Raw genomic sequence first — 22,627 nt, forward strand, 5'->3', positions numbered from 1 at the left:
CTTAAGTTTTTTCTTTTTGTATTTTCAGCTATATAGTCTGGAGAGTAACATTTACAAGAATTCATTTATATTTGTAAACCACAGTAAACTAGAAATATTACCTTAAGCCTAACCCTAGTATTCAATATTAATGTATAATATTTCCTTGTGTATTCAACAAATTCCCGAAAATAACAGAACAATTTGAAGTTAAAAAAAGATGCTCAAGAGTTTCAATATCTGAATAACAAAATAACATTTGAATTAATATTAAACCTTTGCTTTAAAAAGTCATAAGGGTAAATATAATTTTAAGTGAGTCTCTTTTACTTTAGGAGAAATGCGGGGGGATTGGGGTATTTGATCTTTTCTCGAGGATGAACTGTTCATATATTGATGAAGGGAAGAGTTATATAACATATAATCTGTATTATTTGGACTTTGTTGGAAACATGAACACGTGCAGGGCTCTCGGGAAGTGACCGACCGTCGCATAATGTGGTGACGGAAAACTTCTGCGTCCAACAGAAAACTCAGGAACCAATTGCAAACTAGCAGGTAACTACAGCTAACTGCAAGCTAACGTTAGCTTCAGCTAGCTTCAGCTAGAGTAAACCTAACATGCATTAAACACGATATCTCAAGACCGTGTTAGCTTCATGTCGCTCTGAGCTATTCACACTTTTAAACTGACTCTTACAGGGAAGTTGGTCGCTTGACGTTAGCGAGGCCAGCTAGCAGGTGAATGCTAACCCGTAGCTAGCTGTTAGCAGACGCTCCCACTTGTTGCCGCTTGACAGTTGACATCTTCAACTGTGTGTAACTCGTTTTGCTTCATTACACGTGTGTGTGTGTGTGTGTTTATCGTCAGTGAAGTGTGTGTTAGAGCAACAACACACCACCAACTTGTTGCTTCGACCACAACACACCGGAGCTTCCTGTAGAAACAGCTGTTTACAGACGGAGAAGTTCAAACTCAGCTCTGTCAACACTTAGGATTAAATGAGGGTTTCACGTGTTACTCTGATTTTGTGTATTAACTTGAGTGTGTTTTTGCTTGATAGGTGTTGAGCCTTGTGCCGGCGATGGGGGACATGAAGACCCCAGACTTTGATGATCTGCTGGCAGCTTTTGATATTCCTGACATTGATGCCAAAGAGGCCATCCAGTCGAGTCCAGAGGAGCAGCGGGATGAAGGGGGGACCAACGCCGATGGGTCTCCTTCATGCTTTCCCTGCTCTCCTGCCTCAGACTCCGACCGGCCCTTGGTCAGCGTCATTGTGAAGAACACGGTGCGGTCCGAGTCTGTTGAAGAGGAGGAGAAGTCTGATGCTGATAATACGGACAATCCTTCAAGTGGTGACTCAGCCCCTCAGGTTCAGGTCAACTTCAACTCACAGCTTGGTCCCAAACTGACAGCCGACGCTGCCGCGAAGCCACAGATGGCCAACGGCTTCGAGGGATCTGTCCCCCGGGATCGGGGAGCGTGGTCCCTGCGTCCCTCCACACTGAATGATGATGAGGGAGACCGAGATAAAGGAGCGGAGGTCGCACCGACCCATCATACGACTGATGTCATGAACAGTTTGAAGCCCCTGCTCTTTCCCCAGTCTCTAACCAGCTCATCGACTCCACACTCCGTCAGCCCACAACGTTCTCCACACTCCCCTCAGAAAGAAGAAGCTTGTCTCTTCGGTAACTCCTCATCCTCCCCTTTACCACAAAACGGGAGTATTAGAGTGGGACTTATGCACTCAGATGATTATGACTCAGAACCAGACTTAGGAAGTCCGCTAGTGATCCAAGAGAGCCCAGAATCTCTTATGTCCTCCCCTCCCAAATTTAAACTGAGGTCTGAGTTACTCAGGTCTCCTGTAAAACCTTCTCGTGACATTTCTAAGCCTCCTAATCTCTCTGCAAAACCTAAACAGCTTCATGAGGATAAGGGGCATCCTAGAACCGCCAGGTCTCCCACTGCAGCTCCTCAGCTGCAGAGCCCCAAGGAGTCCCTCCCCTCTGTCATCACGGGCTCTGCATCGGTTCAAGAAGAGAAATACCCAGAGCATGTGATTGATGAGAGGGACTCACCCGAGAGCCCACCGCCCAGCGAGACAGGTCTTGTGGTCCCCAAAAGTAGCAGCAGCCCTGATTTGCCCAAAACACCAGACGCTCATCACCTAGAGGAGCTCATGGATAGTGAGCCGAGCAGCGAGGACATGCCAGGTCGCACTGAGGAGCTGAGCGAAAAGATGGCTGGAGAAAAGTTAAATGAGGAGACCAGTGGTGCTGGGACATCATCTGAGGATACTGTGTCTGCTTTTGCTGCAGAGATGGATTCATCACCACTGCGCCCCCTCAAAGTTAAAATCAAAATGCGTACAGGAAGCATCACAAGAACTGTGACTGGGGTGGCACCCATGAGAAGTGCAAGAGCCGCTTCCAGGGCTGTGGACGGTTCCAAACCTTCACCAGAACGTCTTAACACAAAAACCAAGAGGGAGCTACCACAGCGAGCTCCGCCGCCTGCAGTATCAATGCTTCAGGATGCGTCTGCTGCAACACCACAAGGTGCCAGTACGGTTAAACAGAAATCTGCAGTGGACACCAAACCTAAAGCTTCCCCCACAGCTGTCAGCATCACTAAAACTGCTGCCCTGCCCTCCGTGTCCCCCCAGAGAGTCGGCGCAGGTGGGATCAACCTGCGCAATCTGGGCCAGAAGACTCTCAACAGTGGAATGATTCTCACCACACCTTCACCTCTGACCTCTCAAAGTGGCAGCAGACCAGCATCCATAGTCAACAACACTGGGGCGATCATATCCAAGAGTCAGACCAACCTGGTGGAAGCATTCAACAAAATCCTCAACAACAAGAACCTGCTGCCCTGTTATAAACCAGACCTGAGCTTGCCTCTGCCTGCAGAGTGGGGCATTCCTCTGCCAGCGCAGGTGAGCTGCTTGTATGTTTAGAGCTGGATCGATTTGTCAATTAATTAGTTAATCGATCAACATAAACATTTGTCAGCAGCTCTATTGATGGTTGATAAATTATTTCATTTTAAAAATGCCAATCAGTTTACTAAATATGTTGTGGTTTTGAAGACAAGCAATTTAAATATCTCACATTTGGCCCTGAGGAATTGTGATTTTTCAGAGTTTTCTCAAATTTTAAAAGACAACAAAAAATTGTTCAATCATCCAGTTTAATGGGTAAAAAATATTAGTCACAGGCCTTATAACTGCAATAAGGAATCTCTGCATCTGAATAACAAGCATCTCAATTTATATTTGAAGAAAAAATAATCTTCGAAGAGGGCTTGTGGCATATAACACATCTGATATCACATTATGAACAGAAAGTCATTAATGACAAATTCAGATCCTTATTTTACAGCTCTCTGTTTTACATGAACTCATCAGTATCTGATCGTATTAAATGTTTGATCCCTTGCAGGGTTATCGTTGTTTGGAGTGCGGCGATGCCTTTGCCCTGGAGCAGAGTTTGGCTCGACACTATGACCGCCGCTCGCTGAGGATTGAGGTGACTTGCAATCACTGTGCCAAGCGCTTGGCCTTTTTCAACAAGTGTAGTTTGCTTTTACACGCCAGAGAGCACAAGGAGAAAGGCCTGATCATGCAGTGTTCACACCTGGTCATGAAAACTGTAACTTTGGAGCAGATGATTGGTCAGCACGAACCCACGGCAATAGGTCAGTGACAATAGTATCTGTCTTTGATTTAACATTGTTGTTGTTTTGTTTTTTTGGTGGGTGTCTGTGATTTTGATCCTTGTTGTATCTTCCTCCTTGATTCCTCAGGTGGCCTCTCTCCGTCTCTCCTGTCGTCCTCTTCAGCACAGTCATCATCCTCTTCAGGCCTGGTCCTAGCAAACCCAACATTACAGTCACACAAAGTAGTAACTAACAAGAAAGCAGAGGAGGTGCAGCACATTAACAATAAATGTCCCGAGTGTCTGACTCAGTTTAGCAGCAAAGAAGAAGTGGCTGAGCACTTCCAAGAAATCAAACCAGGACACACTTCCGTAAGAGACTGTGAAATATAAGAAATATAATTTATTTTCTCATCATATGCAAAATGAGCTCTAACTCAATTTATTCCTTTGGTCTCTACCTTTTCCTCTGTTGCCCCACAGCCATGCTCTGAGTGTTCTCCTCCCATGTTGCTGCCCAACAGCTGCAGTGCAGCAGCCCATCAACGCATCCACCAAGGCTGCCCACCACACGTGTGCCCAGAGTGCGGGGGCACGGCCAAGCAGCCGCGATTTCAAACGCATCTGGATGAGACCTGTTTGCATTTTGCTCGCCGTATTGGATACAGGTGCAACATCTGTTCACATGGTTGTTGCATTAAATTGAAGTTTGCCATGCTGTTTGTTCACCCATCTCTCTCCTCTCTGTCTTTTCCCGTTCCTCTTTCTCTCGGTGCAGATGTTCCAGTTGCCAGGTGGTGTTTGGCGGTCTGAACTCTGTGAAGTCTCACATCCAACAGGCTCATTGCGACATGTTCCACAAATGCCCCAGTTGTCCCATGGCTTTCAAATCTGCCCCCAGCATCCAGAACCACATCACTGCCCAACATCCAACACTCACGGAAGGACCGGCAATGTACTGCATACACACACTTTCACGCAGATTTAAAACCTTGTCTTTTCACATGAAAATAGTTTCTTTCTCACAATGAATTGAGACACTTTTTATTCTTTTACAGATTGATATATAAATGCGTCATGTGTGACACTGTCTTTACCCACAAACCCCTGCTCTACGTCCACTTTGACATGCATTTAATCAATCAGAAGGTGCATGTGTTCAAATGCCCTGAGTGCACCAAGCTATTTTCTCAGAGGAATTCCCTACTGGACCATTTCAAGGTATATCTTCATTTATGTACTTGATCTATATCTAATTATGTGTTTAGGCAAAAGAAAAGTAAAAGAAAAGTCAGCCATACAACCCCTCTCCTTATGTTTATTCATTCCTTTTACCCTGACCCTGTTCCTCAGACCCACATTAAGACTCCCACGTTAAAACAAAAGCAGCCTTTACCTCCAGCTGCTTCCTCTCGTTCACAACCTGCGGTGAAGTTAGAAAGCTCAGATGCTGATGAATGGAAGGATGAAGATAAAGAAGAGAAGGTGAAGACAAAGAGGATGAAGACCCCTTCAGGGTGGAAGTGTTTTCCTTGCCATGCAAACTACACAGAGCGTGATGACTACATTACCCATATGGCTGAACAGCATGGCAAGGTAAATTGACTGAATTTGTTTTTTTCCAGATGCATCTATTGCTTGTTTGATGTCTTCATAGACGAGTATGTGCTTGTGTCGTGTAGAAACTAAAGAAGTTCCCCTGTAACAAATGCGAGAGTTCCTTCACCACAACTTCCAGTCTGAGACGTCACATACGAGACAAACATAAAGTCATGAATCGAGGATTCCGCTGCCAGTGAGTATCCCACATCCAGTATGAAACTGGTATCAAAGGGTTTGCTGTTCTAAACATTCACTAAATTGTTTTAATTTAAAACTAAAGCTATATAGCTTAGTGAAGTAAAACTCTTGGAATCAGTGATGTTAATATGTCTCGTACAAATATTCTTCATTTTTTCATTAGAATATCAACACTGAGTACATCTGTAAATAAGAGTGATGTGTTACATGTGCTGATTGCATCACTTTCCTATAAAGACTCCGCCTCTTATGATGGGCTCAGAGTTTTTAAAATCCTGACCGATTTTGATATCAGGTTGCATCACGCACTAGAGTGGATTCTTCACAGATATTCATCTCTCTAAAATGTACACACTACAAGATTTAAAAATAATGGCACAACACACACTACTAGATATTATGTTTCAAAGACACACTTCAGTCAGAAATTCAAGTTGATCTGTGCATGTTTGTGTGCATGTAGGTTCTGCACTGAGGGTAAGAAAACGTTCAGCACTCGAGCTTTGCTGGAGAGGCATGTTCAGCTGAGACACAAGGATAATGTGAGCCAGGACACACTGGTGGTAAGCCTGTATTTTCTTTCAAGTCAAACATCAAGTGTTTTTACTGAGCTATGTTCAAAATAATTTCCTTTGATTTCTTCTGGTCACAGGGAGGCAGAGATGAGGCCGACAGCTCCTCAGAACAGGACAGTAACTTGGGGGCTCGGCGCAGACGGAGAGGAGCTGTGAAGACGGAGCACAATGAAGAGTCCACAGATGGGATGACTCCTGTGAAGAAGTTGCGGTCCACCTCCTCTGCACCTGCTGCACACTCACTTCCTGACTCTGAATTCCGCTGTGCCCCGTGTGGCTTCGCCACAGACGACCAGACATCATTCTTGGAGCACATCAGCCAGCACAAGAGATCAGGGACAGAGGGAGGTGGTCTGCAGTGTCTACAGTGCGGCGCCTGCTTCACATCCACCTCCTCCTTATCACGCCATCGCTTCATCATACACAAAATGAAAGATTCAAACACTGACAACCAGCAAGCCCTCAGCCTGCACCCAGCACCTTCCCCTGGTAGCAGCAGGAACCATGATGATAAGAGTTCTCTGGACTGCTCTGCACCACCGTCCCCCTCTTCTCAGTCCTCTGGAGCTCAGAGGAAAGAAGAGGAGGACACACTGGCCTGTAAGGTGTGTGGTAAACATTTTGAAAAGGCATCTGATCTGAATACACACTTCAGAACTCATGGTATGGCTTTTATCAGTGCAAGGAATGCAGGAAAAACTACCTAAGGTGGTAGATACGAGGTGAAGATCGGTGTCGGCAGGTAATACATCTCCAAAATTCCTTCAAGTGTCTGTGAGTACACCCATGCACTAATGTAACCAAAGATTTTACAGGAGAGTTTATGTGAACAGATTGTAAACCAATCACGAGAGTCTCACTGGTCGAGCGTCTGGCCTCAACCTGCCGACATTCAGGATCTAATGCTGTGTCTCTGTGTTCAGGAATGATATTAATGAGATCAGAGCTACTTGCCAGTCAGTAGACAGTTAGTCTGACTAGTTCTCTGCTCTGACCACATTCACAGGTTGACAATAGGGAGCTGTGAATCTCAAACCAAATCCTGCTGTGATGATGTCGTGGCTTTAGTGAATGTTGATGGACAGCAATGTACTGTGTCCATTTCTGATTTTTAATATGTTTATCCTACTGAGGAGGAGGAATGTCAACCCAGGTGTTTTTCTGTCAAGTTGTTGTTTTTATATATTTTTTGGAGAATAATTGTGTGTGAGCTCAGTTTCTATCAAGTGTGTATACGTTATTGGCAGCCATTTTCTACAGCATACAATAGCTGTGCCCCACACAGCCTTCGTGGGATGTGTAGACGGCTTCATTACCAGAGTGCAATGAATCCTGGGATAGCTTGGCCCGAGAACGATCCACCCATTGCAATCTTCGTTGCTCTGGAATGTAAGGACGCGTTTGAATGAGCCTTCGAATTGGGACAGTCCTGTTGTGACGCAATCGGTCTTCAAATACATTGTCTACAGCTGAATTGAGACACAGCTAATTATTATTTAGATTCCCAACTTTAAAGGCAGCCATTGGCTTCCATATGTTTTATTGTGTTTGAGATATGTAAGACAAATTACCTCTATATACACAGAGAGGGAATTATGTACTCTAAAGAATGTAATTTAAGATGCAAACGTAATTAGTCCCACTCTGACTTCTGAAACTTTTACTTTGGAAAACAGATTTGCTCCATCACTGTCGTCACTGCCTCTAGAGGCCATTAGATGTACTGTATGTCTGTATTCATAACAAAAGACTCTTACCTATTGCTAATAAATGTTTACTGTTACTAAGTGCTGAGTAGGGGTTAAGATCCCTGCACATCTTAAATGCATCATGTATTGAGGTGACGGTGGACCAATAACTTTCTGGAAGTAAAATAATTTAATCTTTAAATAGTTATTATGATTTGGAAAATGGTGAACAATAAGTGTACACACTTGGAAGTTATTTTCCTAAAACTTTGATAATTGAAATTAATATTCAATACTTTTTATAAATGAAATGTTCGGTATTTACACCAGATTAACTGAATCATTCCTTCTCTGTGAGCAAGAGATGGAAGTAAAATTATGTATTTTGGCTTCTTGGTATTCTGGCATATGTTTGTCTAAAGCTTTTTTTATGAGATTACAGTAAACAAGCGTGTAGTCAGTGAGCATGTGATTATGCTTGTTCATTATGCTTGTCTGAGAACATGAGGACATGTTGAACTTTGTATTTGATGAGTTTTTCTTCAGTCTTTGGTATCGCTAAAAAATACTGACTTAAACTGTGGTAGAGGAATCCCGTCGTGTTATTGGTGGTCAGGTTTCAACTCAGAGTCCACATCAACACAGACACACACACACATAGACTGAATTTGACAACCGTTTAACTGAACTGTGTCATGATACAAAAGGTCCCAGAAGATTCAGTAGAGCTGTTATGTTACATTGTGAACGCTTAAATGATTTTTGCCTGCTGTGTTTTGATTTGATTTCTTTGTCTAGTAGCACCTTGTTTTTTGTGGTTTATGTCTTGAAAGCTGCTGGTTCACTGAAACATCTCAGACCACAGAATCTATAAGCCTGAGCTAATAACCACACATCGTCATCACTGAGGCCTCAAAATACTGTCCTGTAGTCGTCAGCGACCTGTGAGCACTTTCTCAGGAGATCATCCAGTGCTTTAAAACACACTGTCCTGTTAAACCTTCTCAATTTTTGCATTGACAAGACAATTTCTAACCAAATGTTTATTAAAAATTAATCAAAACTGGCACGTGGTCGTGTTTTAACTTTTGTCTGAAAACACAATTGCAACCGTAAGTGTATTAATAATATTTATTTTAATCATTTGATTCTCCATTTTGTCAGCACAGTATCAAATATATCCAGATTGTGAGATCTTGAGACATCCATTATAGACTGACAAACATTAAATATTCCTCTTCATTATATTAATATATACTCTATCATAAATAGATAAACATACAATATTTAACAGTGATTCATAAAACGTTCCTAATAAAGATTCCTTACAAGTACTACCAGGTTATTTGATTATGTTCTGTGATTGGGAAATTATCTCACAATCTGCGAAAAACATGTCTTCATCACAAATAAGATTAACTTGAAGAATTACATTGTGGTCTACAGTCAATTAATTTGATAGAAATATATAGTAGAAATAACAAACTATGGCTATGTGTTTAATTAAAGCAGCTGCAGGTTTCTCTATTGGATGTGGTGACTCTGGTCTCACAGGAACAGGAGGCCAATGAGGAAAACCAGAAGGGGCTTCATGAAAGCAGAGATCCCCTCGACACTGAGCGATGGAGCTCCTGGATGAAAGAGGGATAAGAGGATTGAATTATTTAATTTTTATAACAACCCTTAAAAACCAGGAAGACACTTGCATACTGTGAACGGTGGCGTGCTACATTATCACAATTTTCTGGTTCAATGCACATGGAATATTTCTGTGCTTGTGCTTTTCTCTTCTCACTTGAAAGGGAAAAACGTGATTTCATATACTGTGCTTGTGTCATGTGACACTATTTGACTCAAAATGACAATTGTGGAGTTTGCGATTGTTGCCTGTCACTGAAATCTGATTCAATTGCACCAGTTCAGTTCAAATAAAAGAGGATTTTGAGTTTTGGAAACCAAATCCTTCAAGTCATTTATTCTTGTTCTGTTGTAGGTTTGCCATAAATGGTGTGCTGGGTGATTACAGCTCATAGAAAGTCTAAATCAGTTTCCAGTGCCTTTATAATAAATAATAACTACGTTTTTTTTTTGGAACATGAAATTAATATTTTTAGGCTTTAACCATAGACTTTTTAGTAGTAGTTTTAACAAACCAGGTTTCCACAGCAGGTATTAAGAATCTAAAAACCGTCTGAAGAATACGTGAATTTAGAGCATTGTACACGTGTCCTCTTACCTGACTCGCTAGTGTTCGGTTTTTCCTCCTGAGACCCAGTCCCTGCTCTTTTGAGAGCGGCTTGCTGCTTGTCCCCAAGAGCTGCTAGTTGCTCAGTGGTCACCATGGCAGCGTTGTCAGGACCCAGAGCCTCGAGCTGAGAAGCAGAGAGTCCCTGGAGGGAAAAACAGGAAGTGACACACAAATCAGAGACCTAGGAAAAGTAGTTAAGGAAAACAACATGTAATGGAGAGACTGAACAAAGTTCTTAAAAAAAATTACTTACAGCAAAGTTGTCAGCTGGTATGAGCGGGATGGAAGTTTCACTAAAAAATGGACAAACAGATTCTTTCAAAGAAGCCAACTCAGTTCTGTCCAGCCCAGCTGAGGGAGAGAGAGGGGGGGGTCAGTATTTTCACAGGCGGAGAAGTGGAGTACTGACGTAGTTTAGAGGAATATTACACTGGAGTTTGGTTTCCTGCAGAGAGAGAAAACACAGAGACACAGGAAATGACCTCACCAATGATGTTGCCCAAGTCAGACACATGTGCTTCAGTCCAGCTGCTCGGCTCCCCGAACGCTGACACAGCAAGACTTTTCAACTGGCGTGCAACCTGATAGGGGCACTGAATATCCCCCATCGAGCCGACAGCATCCCTGTGACACACATAAGTTTGAGATTATTCTCACCGTTGATTGTAACATTTTATTAATGATTAGTACTGCTTTGAATAAGACATTGAGACCAGAGATGAAAAATATGGGGGAGAGGCAATAACAATCTTGCATTGATAGTTGAGGTTAAAGCAACACTATATAACTTCTGCTGAGCCACAGCGCCCTCTGCAGCCTAACATGGTGAATAATTCTGTTGGAAGATTTTTATGTAAATACCTGCTGTGCTCTGTAATCTAGCAGTAGTGGTGGTACTTTCGTCAGTTTTCATGACAAATTAATTGGGTTTAAACTAATTTGTGAATAGGAAAAGCAGGAAGACTGTGATATGTGTGTGTTCTGAATGTTGCACAAACTTGAAGGCTTCCATGTCGAGCTGTCTGATCTCGCTGTGGTTGAGGCCACAGATGAACTGGTTCAGCATGACCATCTCTGCAGCTCCCAGCTCCTGGGCCATCAGGTTGTTGTATTTAGCAACACCCATCCACACTGACTCCATCTATTGAGAGAGGTCCTCACGATTAGGCGACATCACGAGCATCGTCAGTGTAACAGTCGTGAGCATGCAAAGCTGTTTCTAGTTCACCTGCGACTCCATCCAGCCACAGCCAGTAATGTCCTCCATAGCGTCCAGAGAGAAGGGGAGAGTCGCCAGGTCTGTGTTCGAGAAGCCCCGGGTTATACATCCCATCTGCATCACCACACTCTCAGTCATCTGTGACACCGGGCCAAAGGCCTGCAGACACACAAGAAAACACAAATTCAAACATTCAGCCTTCCCCTTTAAAACATATCAACAGACTCTCTGTACCCAGTTCAGTGAGACAATGTTAATAACTGTTTACGTTCTAGCTCTTGGTCAAAAAATTAAGTGGACAGAATGTTTGTCAAAATGAATTATTGTTTTATTTACACTTGAGCTTTTAAATAGTACATTATTATAAATTATTTGTGTGTGTTTTTATCCAGGCAATTTAATTGTATAAAGAGATTGATGATGTGTCGCCACTTGCTCCACTATCCAGCAATTAAAGCGATTAAAATAGTTGGAGTAGAAGTCGGGGGATGGAGCTGCGATATCGAGGTCTCTCCGAAACACATGCTAGACCAATGGGGAGTTAGTCTCAGCTGTCAGCCATTACGTTTAACCCTGTTTTAGCATCAAATAACTAATTAAAACCAAACTTTCTGGAAAAATTTGCACTTGGACATACATCATTACTAACATGGAGGAGGTGGGACTTATGATCTACACTGCAGCCAGCCACCAGGGGGAGATCAAGACACTTTGGCTTCACTTTTACGGAAGTCATGTTATCCATCTCTATCTTCAGTTTATGGTTTTTGTGATTAAATAAGTTGAACCATTCAACAGTTTGCCATTAATTGAGATCAGTATTTCTGAGCGTCATTTAACATCTTTTACCTCAGTTGCTTTTTTTCCGAGCATGTTCAGTTGGTCTGCATTGTAGTCAGTGACGCGGCCGAGTGTTTCTACTGTAGAGACGAAGGTATCTATTGACATCTTGTCCATCTGTGCAGGCATCCAAAAGACATTGTCCATTTCCAACTCCTCCATCAACGATATAGTGGGTGTTTCTGTACTGGTGATGTCCGCTGAGAGAAACAGAACAGCAAAGAAACACAGAACATGTGAGAAATAGAAAGGTAAACAGCAGAATCATACATGGAAAAAATTAACAACACACAAGATGTCTCTTCCTCACCTGCCCTCTTTCTGCGTTCTGAATTTGATGGAGGGGTGATGGTGAGATAAAATAATTTCTTTTTCAGAGCGTCTGAGACGTAGGGGAGACGTGACCTCAGAAAATAGAGAACGTCCTTCATCCAGGGCTAAAAGAGACGGAGAGAGGGAGAGTGGAATAGGTTTAAAACAGGATATCATGAGCTGCATCATGAGACCAAAGAAGATTCACACCTTATTGGGCAGAGCAGATGTGGCATTGTCGTCCAAAAGAAGGAGAGGGCCCAGTGCTTCCATAGTCTCTGCGGACCAATCAGATGGATCCCTGAAGAAGAAGAAAAAAATGCATCACACTTCCTCTATGTTTCTCTGTAGTAACTCCAGTGCCCACAGGGAGAACGTCCTACTTATAAGTCTGGATGAGCAGCTGTATTAGATCCATTCTGTGGCGTTGAGGAATATAGAGGCAGGTGGCCATGTCCCACAGGCTGGAGCGCATGACATCAGGGTTCATGAGGCGCAGTTGGGAAGCAGACAGCTCACACAACAGCTGGCCAAGCCTGGACACATCCTCAGTGGTCAGTTCGGACAAATCCTCCCCCTGCGAATGTACAGAAAAACGTCTCAAGCCACTGGCCTCATTATGTGATACTGGTGGTTTAATGCGTTTATTAAATGGCTTCACAATCAACATCATCAAGAGATTTGGGGCTGAAATGCTAAACCTCACTCTCCACCACCATTGAAGCACTAAATGCATGCATCCCTGTGCGTACTTTGGACAGGCAGCGCAGCGCCCTCTGCAGGAGTGCAGGGCGAGACGGGGCGCGCACGGGTAATGAGCTCATGTTGGCCACTTCCATCTTGTCGAGGAAGACAGGACACACCGAGTCAGGCAAGTCCTTCACCTTGGCAGGCCTGGGGCAGTGGAAAAGAGACCTCAGGCTGTGACACTTTATTGTAGAAAATCAGGAAAATCGAAACGAGACAGGAAAAATGAAGAGCGTCTGTTTACGGCAGGTGAAGAAGCAAGAGCGTAGGAGTGTCATCCAGCTCCTCCTCTGTGATGGTTCGGAAATAGTCAGGTCTCTTTTTCTCCAAAGTCGCAAAAAGCTTTCGGGACGCACATATCGCCTGAAAACACATTTGTTATCATTAGGTTTTAATTCACAGATGACTGTACGTGTATGTGTGAGTATATGTATATATATATATATATACACCTGCACTTTGGAGAGCCACTGTGGATTCTCAGTTATGGCCTGAGCCATGTCCAGTGAGTCTTTGTCCGCAACTTTTCCAATCATCTTACAGGTCACACCCTGGAGGAGTGAACGCAGCCTCCTGTTTCAGCCAATGATATTTAGAAAGTACGCATGTGAAGCCATAGCAGAGAATTCACATACAGCAACAAGAATATGCAGATAATGGAAAACAACTTATAATATACACTGTTTATATTAAGTCTGTAGTAAACATGACTTTGATTAAGCTCCTTTTCTGTGATGAGGTCCTGAAGAGAAACATTTCTCAATATCACCTCTAGAGGTTATTTTTGTTTGTTGGTCGATTTGTTTTGTTGTTAAGTAAAAACTACTGAACGGATTTCCATGTAACTTGGTGGAAAGATGCGACAAGATAGAAGCCATTACATTTCCGTGGGTCCAGCCAAAGGAGCAGATGCATGAATTTGTTTCTCACTTTCTTTAACATTGCGAGATAGGCATTTTCTTTTTTACATTTTCACAAATTTCCCTGAGAATATTTCATGGATCTTGAAGGAAAAAAAAAACAGGGACATTTAGGAAACCGATATATAAATGAGTGTGTGAAATTTGTTGCGGCTTGATTGAATTTAAAGGGACTGTTGGGCTTTGGCGAGGTACATGCTCTACTAAGGTCCGTTCTGGTTCATTATATAGAATCAAAGATATTTTAGAAGCTCCAGGATGCTACTGTCTTATTTAATGACTGATGAGATAGATCTCTTATCTTACCTATAGTTTAACGGATTTTGGTCATGCATCTTTTTTGCCAGGTATGCTGCCTGAGGAAAAGAACAATAAAAGAGGGAAACATTGCACCAGTTGTTTATGAATCTCATTACAGAATTAACTTTGAAACCGCCTTATTCAACAATTAAATGATATATTCATGGCTGATTGATAAAACAAAAAGAGCATTCATCTGCAATACCTGTGACTGACTCCAGGTTCTTGTCTCCACTTCGTCCAAAAAAGTGCTGTTTGTTTTCCTCAGGACGTTTAGAGACAGAACGCGAAGCAAAGGGTCGGACAGCTTCGACAACAGCTCCGAGGAATTCACATCTTTACGCAGCTACAGAGAAACATTGAACTCTTTCTGAGATTGTGTTTAGACTGTAAATGATATCACAGACAGCACACATCATTTTTCACTCAAAATTGTCTGTTGCTTTCCTTGGATTTTGTTTTCTAATATAATCTATCATTCTCTCGGGTTTGCTCGGTAGTTAGCGTCTCTTTCCCGCTTCCCTCTCCTCACTCACCCCCATCAGCATGGTCTTCAGCTGCCCCCTCCTCATCCTCTTTGAGATGTTCCTCAGAGCATCTGGATCATCCAGGATCTCCCGGGCTCTGATGCGCTTGAGCATGCACCTCGGCAAACCTTCTACAACTGACTGGAGGGTGATCAGCTCCTCAAGTGTAACCTCTTTACACTAAAGTCAAGCAGATTGAGACAAGTATCAGAGGAAAGGAAGAAGAAGTTGAGACAAGCTGCCAACCCTGCATGCTCACCTTTTTGCCGTCCTGTTTTGACATGAGCAGAGCCATCAGCTGTCTTTTCGTCCATCGGACATTGGGCCCCGTATTTTTGAGGATGTCTTCGCGATCGGTGTCAGGGAGTTCGGAAAGTTGTTTGGGAGACAACAAGGTAACGCTACTGCCCAGCTCATGTACTGACTGAGCAGCGTTGGAACTTGACATCACAGACTGGACAAGGCGCTTCCTCAGCTTCAGTTAGGATGGAGTAAAACACAAAGCGTCAACAAGAGAAGATTCATGAAATGTGTAACTTCAGTCCCGGCTGAAGAGGGACATGTGTGAAAGAATAAGCGAGTCAGTGATACCTTTCTGCTTCTAGGGTTGTTGCAGTTGTCAAGCTGAGAGAGGAGTTTCTTGCTGAGATCAGGAGGCAGGTCTGGAGCATCGTAGTAACAAGCCAGTGTGCCGAGCCTGTGGACGGTTAAAGGGATGACTGCATTTTTCTTTTATAATGAGTGAATGACTGTGGCGATGCTCTCTTTCTCTAGTTGGTACATCTAAGACTTCTCCACCTCAAACAGAATCAATAACAGAGCAAAGATCTGACATTTGTGGCAGACAGTCAATATCAGGGACGCTGGAAGTCTATATAATAACATTATAGTCAATGCAGTGATGCAGCAAAATTTATAAATTTATATTAATTTGATTGGCCAGCAACATTGTATAGAAATTTAAGAACATTTTATATTTCAACCTGCAGCAAAGATATATATATATATAACCTACTATTACCACCACTGCATGTTTTAAATTTTGTGCATCAGATACATATTCAGAATAATCTGATATTAAATCAAAATTTGCTAAATTATTAAATTAGAAAATGTCTGTCGAAATGCTAAACCACTCTGAAAATGGTGCACTAAAAAATTTAATAAAAATGTATCTTTTCATTGATTTGTTAACCTTTTCCGCCTTGCAGTTCAATCTCCTTGCCAGTAGTGGGCGCTGCAGACCCCTACTTCCAGCATCAGGTTGGTGAATATAAACAACTTAGACATTAAAGTATGTTCATCTGCTCTCGTCTGTTTTCTGAGGAAACTACATGATAAGTGGAAATCCCTAATTCCTTTTGAGCCTGATGACTCATCTTTTGCAAACAAGGTCCTGATAAAAAAACAGCTGTAATGCAGTAACCTTCACACATCGGTGCAAGAATACACATACTTGTCTGTGTGTTTCGCCAACTCCCCACTTCCACCGTAGCACTCCTGAATCCTTTCCAGAAACTTCTTGCTCAGGCTGGGTTTCATCTTGCTCATTCTGCTCAAGGTGGATGTGAACCGGTCCGACTTGAAAAATTCACACAGCTGGAGGAGAAAAAGCAAAAGGTCATCAACCAACATAAAATCTTGTTATTTGGTACTTCCAGTTCCAGAGGCTCTTTATCATCCTTTGCACCTCACCATCTCTTTGGGAGAGGAATCCACATCGTGCAGAGTTAGGCGGGAGATGTAAGGCCCAAACGTTTTCATCGCTTTCAAGTTCAGCCATTTCAGTGAACTTTTGCAGCGTTCCATAGAATCTACAGAATAAATCATTGTTATTCAATCACATGATTTTGCATCAGAGAAGCTGCTTTTTGCTTTTATGGCTCGTACTCTACTAGTTTTTCTCTTTGCTCTCATTTACATTTGGACACAGAAATTAATATATAAATAAGTAAATAAATGTATAAATAAATGAATAAAAAATAAATAGAAAAATAAATGTAGATAAATTAATAAATAAATGTAAAAATGTATTATTAAAAAAAAAAGGAGTAGCCTTTTTCATTACCAACAGAATAAATGTTTTCCTGTACTTATTTATCTATTTATTTTTTCTACTAATGTCATTTTATGTCCTTCATAGAATACTGTATAAACGAGTGCGTAGCTGTTTTTATTATTGCAGAGAGCGTTTACTGACCTGATGGCCTTGACTCCCCTCCTGAGTCAGATGCTGGCGTCATTGTGCAGTTGAAGTAATTCTGAGTGATCTGCCCTTTTACCCATTTTACCACAGAAGCTCTTTGATGGTCAGACATGGTGTCGTACATGTCCCGCATCATGTTCATGCTGGAACCAACAGAAGTTTTACAATGTTAAGGAAAGTTGCTGAGAGAACAAAGAAGGTCACTGTATCAAATCATACCCACATCTTCTCCATGTATTGAGCCTTTACTTCAAGAGGAAGGTTCAGTCTTGAAGGAAGCATATCTGGCAGTGCAGGTTTGGCCGCCCACACCATTGCGTCATACTCGCCTGGGTCCATGTTGTTTTCACCTGCCGTGGTCAGAGTCGTCCAGGACAAGGGGGCCACAACGGCTTGCATGTAACATGCAGATGCTTCCTGTGGAGAGATGTCAGGTATGATGACACTACCAGAGAGAAATGTTGATTTATTAATGGATAGTTTAGTTGTTGGTAAGATGTTGGCATTAGTGCACTGACAGAGGAGTTCCTCATCAGTCTGATCATTTGTTGAAGTTTGGTACAATTCCACATCTTGTATGGCTAAAAGAAAAACAGAGAAAAGAATCAACGTGAATATTAAAAAATAAAAAATAATGAAATAAAATGTTGAATATTAAGATCATAGTTTTACTCCTGAAAATATTCAGTGACTAACTTGTGACCCATATATTCACACCGTTTCATCTGAGTCAGCCATGGTGACCCGGCCTAGTGAATCTTTGCCTGCGTCCTCTGTGGCTAATTTCAGAGCATCAAGAAACGTGGACAGGTTGGAACTGGACAAGTCCTCGTTTGTTTCCTCCACAGGCAAATCGCTGAGAGTGGAGACAGGAAGCAAGTGAGTGGAGCTGGTGACAAAGATCATGAGCCGTGTTTTATTTGTTTATTCATCTTGACATTTGATTATCCAGACAAATTCAAACAAAACTATGCTGTTTTCCAGGAGCACTTTGCCTCCTTGTCATATACGCATCCTTCAACCGTCTTCAGGTGGAGCCGAGGGCCTTGCTCTGCCGTGTCTTGACTTCACGTGTTCTCAACTTGAAGCGAATAAATCTCCTCCGAAGCTAAAACAAGTGTAACGGCTCAAATCATATCAGTTTGCTTTAAAAAGGACGAATAGAGGAATAAAACATATGAAAACAACTCAATAAAAACTCTCTCCAGGAAATCAACCAAACCCACAGTTGCCTGTAATTGAAAACAGGGCTTTGCTGCATCATCGTAGGCATCTGGTATCCTGTAACACAGCAACGTAGCACAGATAACACACGTCAGGACTGGACTGAATAATTCACATAGTTAGTGAGTCATGTGTAAACATGGCCCTCACATGCACAATGACACACACACACACACACACACACACACACACACACACACACACACACACACACGCACACACCCAACTCATTTCAAGTTTTCTCACCCATTTTCTGGCACTTCATCATCTGATTGAAAAGAGCACAGCAGATAAGGTCAATTTGAAAATTCCTCATGGGAGTTTCTATAGACTGTATCTCCTTCAAATGACTCACCAGTTTTTGGGCCATGTTCTTGAAGTTAAATTTTCCAGGCATCTTATATTGAGGCTTTGCTGAGGACGAAATGTTCAAACACATAACACATAAATAACATGGATGCTAATTATAAATGGACAATAACTTTGTGTGAGGGCGCTGCTGCTCACCCGAGGCCGCACAGGCTACAGCGAGTAGCAGGAGAAATGTTCCTCCTTTTGAGGCCATGGTGAGAGGTCCTCCCTGCCTGTCTGTTGAATATGTTTGAAACTGTCCATCACATTTTACAAGTGAGTTTCTCCCAGGTTTGTTTAATAATTCCTCGTGGGTTTTATTTCCCATGACATGAAAGGTTACAAGGTGTCATGATTTTGTAATCAAGTCTCCAGATGTTATGGAACCTGTCTCCATGTGAACACGTGTCTGCCATACACCCTTCCTCTAAGGACCTGTGATCATACCGCCCAAGTTACCATTGGTGTTACCCATGCGATGGGAGACTCTGGGGACCTGGAGGTTAACATCCTGTGACAAACAGGTCTGAAAATGTACACGATGTACCAGGGAACAACATTTTGTCCACTTCCCAGGAAAAACAGCTTTGATTTACATATGACTTCAAACATTTGCATGTAGATCATGTGTAATCATCGAGTTCATTTGCCTTCTGATAATTTGACTTCTCATTTAAATATGCCCGATGATGACGAACAATTGAGTTAGAAATAAGAATATTAGACTTGTAATGACCTCTTTAAGTTATATATATTATCCCAAGACCATTTATCTCTTTTAAAGTGAGACAAGATTTTAATGCATAATAACATTTTCTGATTGTATAATACATTAAATAACATCACAGGGATCATCACTAATGAAAAACGATTAATCAACATTAAAAATAACTATTAAAACATACTAAATGCACATACATAGCCCAGTGTATGTATCTTCTATGTACGTTTTAACACAGTTTCAAGAAGAATTACACATCACAAAGACTGAAAAGGAAAACAAATAACTTTCGGATTCATGGGATAATTAGGTTTTACTCACAGAATCTGCGTCTGGTCCCTGGTAGATTTAAAAAACAAACAATTTAATGTATAAAAAAAACTGAATACAGATGAGTGGCGGATGCACGTCCTCTTCCTCTGCCTCTCTGTCACGTCTGATGAGAGCTGGGTGGTTATTTGACCTCTACTTACTCAAAGCAGGTGCATGGTGTATAATGACAAAGTGTGTTTGTGTGCTTGTTTGCGTGTGACAGAGAGAGGGAGGAGAGAGGAGAGAGGGAGAGAGAGCGAGAGAGATATATTTAATTGACGCATTCTCATGTGAACCATGAAATTAACTCAGCATTGTTAAACAAAGATGAGTTAAAGCTTAAAAAGTTGTTGAAAAACTCTCCTCCTATGTATAACTGTGACTTTTACTCTAATATTTGAATTTAACCGATGCAGACTTGAATCCGACACAATGATGCACGGCAACAGCAAGATAGCAACACACCAAGAGCATAGCGTGTGGGAGCTGTGGATGAGGTTGCAAATCAGGACGCAACGATTATTCCTCGGATCGTATTCCAATTCAAATGAATCGTGCAAACAGGATTACACAACCAAAAACAAACCAACAAACAGAGGTGACCACAGAGAAAAACTTTATTTACATACAGAGGAAGCTGGTAACTCACAGCAGCGGCTTCTGAACAACGAGTGGTAATGAATGTTCAGGTAATGGATGTTATTGAAAAATACACTAAGGCGATCACTTCTCTGTAGGAAAACATAGATTAAACTCATACAAAACAGAAATTAGCTAAATTCACTCTTCTTCTAATGTGAAATTTAAAAAAAAACTATATAGAAAGAAATATCACAAACAACTTTCTCAAAGAAATTAACAGCCCACTGGTCCATTGATAAATTAAAAAATGAAAGTGTTTAATTAATCGTCAAATAACAAAGAGATGTGACTTTAATACGTAGAGAAGTGTCAACCCATTCCGCCCCTCACACGCGGTGTGAACCCTGTAGTTGAGTGGACACTGCCCATATCAGACGAATGCAGATCACGGCATGTGAACTTCAGTACACAATGAACTCTTCGACATGTCCCTACGTACTCACGTGTGTGATGTGACCAACAGTGTGTAATACCCACAGGACATCCTCCTCCTCATTAGCTTTTAATCACACTCATTAGGAAAGGCCATTGGAAGCTACTGTATATCTCGCTGGATCCTGCATGCGTGACAGCAATCTGAAACGCTATCAACCAAACAGTTTTGTAGACAGACATAAACTGATTAACATCTAATCATTGGAGTTCCTATGTGTGTCGCTCAGTACAGAGAAAGACCCAAAGGAGAAGTTAGCGGCTCCACGACTGTCGGGTGTTTTAGTCCATGACGCGGTTTCCCTCCATTTTGAAGCTGACATCAGCGCAAAGGCTTGGGTTGTTGAAGTGATCTGAAAAAGATCAGACACTGGTTAGTGGCTGAGATTCTGCTTGTGCTTGTATGTTAACAGCTTTGCTTACATGAATCCCCATTAGTTATTACCTTGGGGTCCATTTAAAGAAATACTGTGAACACTTTTCACCTTTAAATAGCAGCTTCAAAAATGAGTTTGATGGTTCAATGACTTGGACTAGGGAGAGTGGTGCCTCTTTCATTACCACTCCTCATCCTGAATGCCTGTTCTTGCTCTATGTAACTTTGGTGAGTGGGCACAACCTCTTGAGAGAAGTGTATAGCTGACTGATAGTCACAGGTTAAATTGCCAGAATCAGGCCCAGCAAGTTCAGGAGTAATGCTGAACCGTAGACCAGGTAAGAAGACTCACTGGTCATTCAAAAACAATGTCCAATCTCCAATATTCTGCGAGGATATATCAAGAATTCTATTTTCTATACTTTCCAAACATTTTTCACGTACTTTGTGTGAGTGTATGCACAAAAACTCACCTGCAGCAAACTCCCGGATGTCAGCGGGTCTCTTTAGAAGCACATTTCTGTGAGGAGGACATCAAATACACAAAATAAATTTGTTTGGCGGGTCCTCTTTTTCTCTATAAGGTCGGTCTTGTTTTTTCTTCTTTTATTTTATTGGCGTTAGTCTTGTTGTTTTAACTTCTTTTATTTCTTTTTGATTTTATAGTTGGTCTTGATTATAATAAATAATATGATTTTTTGGGTGGGTCTTCTACTTCATAATCAAGTAAACCTTTTGTGTCTTGATGTCTTCTATGAGACCTCAGGAGATATTTGAAATCATAATTATCTTTGACATGAGCACAGTTCATCACATGGAGCAGAACCATCTTCTCACCCGAGGAAGTCTCCCACCAACACCTCCACCTCTGGGTGCGACCTCAAGTACTTCTCATTGTCGATTCTCGTCTTGATCTGGAAAAGGAAGTAATGACGCATTTCCTGAAGCAGTCTTACAAACAAACAACATTTCTAATCCAGCAGCTGCAGTTATTGATGCTGACACTAAACACACGAGCCTCTCTAGTGTTGTGAAGTCACCTTGAACTGTCGCAGTTTCTCCTGCTGCTCAGGACTCAAAACACCGACGTCCAGTTTCGTCAAACCTCCTTTTCCAGCCATCGTTTCTCTACAGATGTCACTGGTCTAAATGTTTGCATGTCCGCTGGGAGCCATTTTAACAGTAAGGGCTAGCTCAAATCGTGGCAGCGGCAGCTCGTAGAGGCACTTCCGGTGTCAACAGAAACTGCCACTGATATGTAAAGGCAGCTGCCTTTGTTGCAGCGCTGCTTAAAGGAAGCTGCCCTTTGTTGCTACACTGTTTAAAAACAGCATTTGTTGCCACAAGTGTTAGGGGGGCAGTTGTCATAGTTGCCACACTGTTTGGGGGCAGTTGTCATAGTTGCCACACTGTTTGGGGGCAGTTGTCATAGTTGCCACACTGTTTGGGGGCAGTTGTTTTAGTTGTCACACTGTTTGGGGGCAGTTGTCACAGTTGTCACTGCAGTAACACGCTGATAAACATTCATAAATCGTATAT

The 22,627-nt window shown here is 42.1% G+C and overlaps 3 protein-coding genes across 3 annotated transcripts; 1 reads left to right on the forward strand and 2 right to left on the reverse strand.

Annotated features, from left to right (window-relative positions):
• Window positions 1-372: 372 nt before the first annotated feature.
• znf687a (zinc finger protein 687a) lies at window positions 373-8,777 on the forward strand. The gene is made up of 11 exons (XM_035163174.2): window positions 373-537; window positions 1,044-2,927; window positions 3,433-3,688; window positions 3,797-4,020; window positions 4,132-4,316; window positions 4,427-4,603; window positions 4,707-4,869; window positions 5,002-5,244; window positions 5,331-5,443; window positions 5,912-6,011; window positions 6,101-8,777. Exons 2-11 carry the CDS (start codon window positions 1,065-1,067, stop codon window positions 6,728-6,730), a joined length of 3,954 nt encoding a protein of 1,317 aa, XP_035019065.2. The 5' UTR covers window positions 373-537; window positions 1,044-1,064; the 3' UTR covers window positions 6,731-8,777.
• A 51-nt stretch (window positions 8,778-8,828) lies between these two features.
• Window positions 8,829-19,818, reverse strand: otoa (otoancorin). Its single transcript, XM_047340928.1, has 29 exons — window positions 19,648-19,818; window positions 18,762-18,842; window positions 18,610-18,668; window positions 18,501-18,522; window positions 18,257-18,311; window positions 17,748-17,886; window positions 17,549-17,611; window positions 17,254-17,447; window positions 17,025-17,173; window positions 16,520-16,638; window positions 16,281-16,423; window positions 15,416-15,521; window positions 15,084-15,299; window positions 14,834-15,004; window positions 14,503-14,643; window positions 14,304-14,353; window positions 13,530-13,650; window positions 13,322-13,440; window positions 13,083-13,224; window positions 12,714-12,907; window positions 12,541-12,631; window positions 12,329-12,455; window positions 12,028-12,218; window positions 11,188-11,337; window positions 10,958-11,100; window positions 10,447-10,583; window positions 10,213-10,310; window positions 9,948-10,101; window positions 8,829-9,342 (listed from the first exon to the last, which is right to left on the reverse strand). The coding sequence occupies exons 2-29, from the start codon at window positions 18,817-18,819 to the stop codon at window positions 9,260-9,262; spliced, it is 3,435 nt and encodes a 1,144-aa protein (XP_047196884.1). The 5' UTR covers window positions 18,820-18,842; window positions 19,648-19,818; the 3' UTR covers window positions 8,829-9,259.
• Window positions 19,819-20,237: 419 nt separating this feature from the next.
• LOC118113461 (RIIa domain-containing protein 1) lies at window positions 20,238-22,329 on the reverse strand. Its single transcript, XM_035163194.2, has 4 exons — window positions 22,129-22,329; window positions 21,926-22,002; window positions 21,562-21,608; window positions 20,238-21,065 (listed from the first exon to the last, which is right to left on the reverse strand). Exons 1-4 carry the CDS (start codon window positions 22,207-22,209, stop codon window positions 20,995-20,997), a joined length of 276 nt encoding a protein of 91 aa, XP_035019085.1. The 5' UTR covers window positions 22,210-22,329; the 3' UTR covers window positions 20,238-20,994.
• Between the last annotated feature and the right edge of the window lie 298 nt (window positions 22,330-22,627).

Source organism: Hippoglossus stenolepis, chromosome 8 (assembly GCF_022539355.2).
Source record: "Hippoglossus stenolepis isolate QCI-W04-F060 chromosome 8, HSTE1.2, whole genome shotgun sequence".
Classification (NCBI taxonomy): domain Eukaryota; kingdom Metazoa; phylum Chordata; class Actinopteri; order Pleuronectiformes; family Pleuronectidae; genus Hippoglossus; species Hippoglossus stenolepis.

Coding starts and splice junctions, on each gene's coding strand:
- znf687a (XM_035163174.2), top strand. CDS start 1,065: ATGGGGGACATGAAGACCCCAGACTTTGATGATCTGCTGGCAGCTTTT. Junction 3,689..3,796: donor GCACGAACCCACGGCAATAG/GTCAGTGACAAT, acceptor TTGATTCCTCAG/GTGGCCTCTCTCCGTCTCTC. Junction 4,870..5,001: donor CCCTACTGGACCATTTCAAG/GTATATCTTCAT, acceptor CCTGTTCCTCAG/ACCCACATTAAGACTCCCAC.
- otoa (XM_047340928.1), bottom strand. CDS start 18,819: ATGGCCTCAAAAGGAGGAACATTTCTCCTGCTACTCGCTGTAGCCTGT. Junction 17,174..17,253: donor GCTCAATACATGGAGAAGAT/GTGGGTATGATT, acceptor TGTTGGTTCCAG/CATGAACATGATGCGGGACA. Junction 11,338..12,027: donor TCGGAAAAAAAGCAACTGAG/GTAAAAGATGTT, acceptor GTGTGTCTGCAG/GCCTTTGGCCCGGTGTCACA.
- LOC118113461 (XM_035163194.2), bottom strand. CDS start 22,209: ATGGCTGGAAAAGGAGGTTTGACGAAACTGGACGTCGGTGTTTTGAGT. Junction 22,003..22,128: donor AGAAACTGCGACAGTTCAAG/GTGACTTCACAA, acceptor TTCCTTTTCCAG/ATCAAGACGAGAATCGACAA. Junction 21,609..21,925: donor TTGGTGGGAGACTTCCTCGG/GTGAGAAGATGG, acceptor TCCTCCTCACAG/AAATGTGCTTCTAAAGAGAC.